We start from the raw sequence: 3,480 nt of genomic DNA, 5'->3' as shown, positions 1-3,480 counted from the left end.
TGGTGCTGGCAGGAGTCTGAAGTCCACGAGAGAGAGGAAATGACCCATGCAAATGCAGTCACTGCTCGGTTTGCAACTAGATGGAAACCGTCTTCACTGCCAGTAAAGATGATTTCAGGAAAGATGATTTAAAACATTGCTAGTTGCAATTTTCATTTTCTTTTTCCCAGAGAGCAGCAGGAGAGACAGTTGACATTTGAGCTCTCTCTCCGAACTGCTCCTGTCCCTAATTTGAGTGGAGCGCTCACAGCGGACCACAGACCGGCTCCTTAGCTGGTTTTCTTTCCACGAAATCTTTCGGCCATAGAAAATGAACAAAAGCAGGGGTCCCTAGACATCCCAGCCAGACGTCCCAGCTGCCGGAATAGGTGCTTGGGAGCGGCTCAGGGGTGCGAAGCGCAGCCTCGCTCTGTTGAAGCCAGGTAGTGTCCTGGGCAATTGAATTGGCTCCAGGTTCAGCTCCGGAGGCGGCCGCCGGGGGCTATAAGCACCCGTGGCGAGGGATGCCGAGGGGCAGGGGTGCCAGGTCCCGCTCGTCCGGCGCGAGCTACTCGTCCCCGACATCCCCCGATGCTCCTGGCGAGCCCGGCCCCACGGCCAAGCTGCCTCTCTTAGCCGCACCACCGCCCGGTGCCCGTGACCACCCGGTGGCTGCTTTCGGTTCCGCGCCTTATATGGCCTGGCAGGGGGGTCACGTGCGTCCCGGGCCGCCCGCCGGGAGGGGCCGCTGGGGGAGGGGCGGACGGCGGGAGAAAAGGGGAGGGAGTCGGAGGCGGAGACAGGAGAGAGAGAGAGGGGCGGATTCTGCGGCCGTGGGAGGCGGCGGCGGCTTGAGGAGCCGAGCGCTCGCCGCCGCGCCGTGGAGCGGGACTCAGGCGGCTGCGGAGGCGGTGGCGGAGGAAGGGACCGGCGCGGGGGCGGGCGAGCGCGGCGGAAGCCAGAGAGCGCGGGAGGGCCAGTGGCTGGCCCCGGGCAGGAGCCCGGGCAGCAGCGACAGCGATCCCGGCGAGGGAGGCGCAGGCGGCGGCAGCGACAGCGGCAGCGGCAGCGGGGGCCCGTGTCCGTGCGCTCCGGCGGCCAGCGGGCGCGGGCCGGCGCGATGGAGCCGCAGCACGTGCGCCCCGTGCTTGGAGCCCAGAGCCCGGCCTGGGAGGAACCGGTGGGTACCGCGCCCGCGCCCACCCCTCCTGCTTGTCCTTGCTCCCTGCCTCCCCCTCCCGGCCCAGGTTCCGTTCAGGAAGCGGTCCGGGATGAGGTCCCCAGCTGCTTCCCAGCCGGGGCAGCGCTTCCTCCGGCGCCCGGGCTCCTCCTTGCTCGCCGCCCGAAGCGCCTTTGTCAGGTCGGCTGGAGCTCATCCCCGAGGGGCCTCTGGCAACGGTCCTTAGAGGACCGTTTCCGCGCTTCATCCTTTTCCCAACTTTGCACTTCATTCCCGAGTGTGGCACGGCGGTCGGGGGAGTGGAGGCGACGGGGTTGTGCGGTCAGCGGGTGGCGCCTGGAGGAGACGGGGCTCACCTCTTGACCGCGCCCTGGCAGTCACCTGGGCACGCAGGTTCCCGAGGACTGCCGCCTGGGGAGGCCGGTGGCTGCCAGAAGCCCAGAGCCACGCCTCCGACTCGGGTGGCCGCGGCTGCCCTGAACTGTTCCGAGGGTCAGGGGACCTTGCCCGGGATCCAGCCACCAGCTAACTTCGCTTTTGCCTGGATCTCACAGCACACGCCACGCGCAGATTGAGTCACTTTAGGGGGTCAGAGTGTTGCGTGTGAGAAGATGAGAGTCGGGGTCTTTGGATTTATTACCTAAAGTCCTTTAACTTATTTCTTGCACCTCAAGCTGAACCGTCTGTTATCCATCCATCCCTTCAGGGATTCCTCCCAGGAATCCCCGTCCTGCGTAGACCCTTGTAATCTTGAGTGGGCAATGAATTTTGGCTCTGCATACCTTATCTACGTATTTCTTACTCCGTTTTGATTGACGTTGTGAACCGTCTCAAAAGCCTGGTCCAAAATTTCTGACTTCATCCGTGCTGCGGTGCTGTTCTGATGATGTTTTCCCAGGGACTTCCTGAGTTGGCTCAGGCGGGCCCTCTGCCTGTTGAGAGCTTGTAGGTCAGGTGCCAGGCTTGCTTCTCCTTTTCTTACCCGTCGACTTCCAGCCGGTTTGCCAGGGTACGATTCGCTGCCTCCTGCTTCCTGACCTTTCAGGAGTGTCCTTCGACTTTGATCCATCTGCAACTGCTTTTGCTTTTGTGAGTTTGCACGTTAAGGTAGCCCATCTGCTCGTGTTCTATTGCGATCACCATTAGGGAGTAAGCTATTCTTGGTTAAAAATACAATTCAGTCTTGACATTGAAGATCGTTGGGAATTAAATCCAGCGACCTGTTTTGAACTTTACTATATAAAATCCTATCAGCTTCCACCACTTACAGCGGGAAGCTCCAAGTTATGTGTAGTGCTTTTTTGGGTGCTGAATGGGACTTCACTGCAGTTAGAAAATTAGAGAACCCCCGGCTTTCTTCTCCAAAGTGCTAAGAAACAAAGTGCTTTCTTATTCTCATAGAAAATCTTCAGTACTAGTCTGGCCACATGAACGTTTAAAGCTAAAACCTTCACGGAGATGTGAGATGGAACAGTGACAATAGTTAAATGTTGAACTCTTCAAAACTTGGCGTACTTAGGTGGCTAAGGCATTTTATTAGTTCAGCAGATATTTTTACCCAACACCTATCGTGTTCTGAGATTGTTGGGCAAGCTGTTAACTCTCAGACAAGCCTTGTCCCCAAGAAGCTTTTACTTTATAGCTGAAGATTGACATCTGTCCAAGTATGTGTCATAAAAAAGTTCTCATTAGTGATTTTATTCAGAACTTTGTGTAATGACTACAATATTTAAGGATTTTTCAAATGCTTTATGTAACTACTTAAGAAAGTTGAGTTACCTGAACTACTAAAAGAGGAGTGTATTCAAGAGAAAGCAAGAATGCATTAGAGGAAACAGCTTTAAATGTTAAATATTTCTGGCTTGGGGAGCAACAGGGTTGACGTTTTAATCTAAATATGTTTTGAAGGAACACTGGGTCCATCCGAATCCGTGTTGTTTATGTTTGGGACAGAGTGTCACACTGTAGGACAGGCTGCTTTGGGATTTACTTGGTAGCCCAGGCAGGCCTGAAACTGCATGCCTTGCTCTTGCTTCATCAGCAAGGCATCATCAAGTTCTCAAAAATCAGCTTCTTTAACTTTTATTCAGTGATCTCAAGAATCTGAATGAAGTTTTGGTTTCCTTCAAAATGAACCTATATGACAGTCATGTGGCATGCTATACTTAGAACATTAATTGCTAGTCTATATAACTTTAAGAAGCCACAGTGTCTGTCTGTCTGTCTGTCTGTCTCTTTCTCTCTCTCTCTCTCTCTCTCTCTCTCTCTCTCTCTCTCTCTCACACACACACACACACACACACACACACACACACAGAGAG

At 54.8% G+C, this 3,480-nt stretch overlaps 1 protein-coding gene across 2 annotated transcripts in view; it reads left to right on the top strand.

The window, feature by feature from the left end:
• The first annotated feature begins 1,082 nt into the window (after positions 1 to 1,082).
• Dgkh (diacylglycerol kinase eta) overlaps positions 1,083 to 3,480 on the top strand; it is a 169,453-nt gene continuing 167,055 nt past the window's right edge. For both annotated transcript variants that reach the window (XM_021203180.2, XM_029541438.1), the window contains exon 1: positions 1,083 to 1,159. In XM_021203180.2, the coding sequence (XP_021058839.2) occupies positions 1,100 to 1,159 (60 nt within the window). In that variant the 5' untranslated portion in view covers positions 1,083 to 1,099. The remainder of the gene's footprint in view (positions 1,160 to 3,480) is intronic.

The sequence above is a fragment of the Mus pahari genome, chromosome 8, assembly GCF_900095145.1.
Source record: "Mus pahari chromosome 8, PAHARI_EIJ_v1.1, whole genome shotgun sequence".
Lineage (NCBI taxonomy): Eukaryota > Metazoa > Chordata > Mammalia > Rodentia > Muridae > Mus > Mus pahari.
This window is presented reverse-complemented; position numbering and strand designations above follow the sequence as displayed.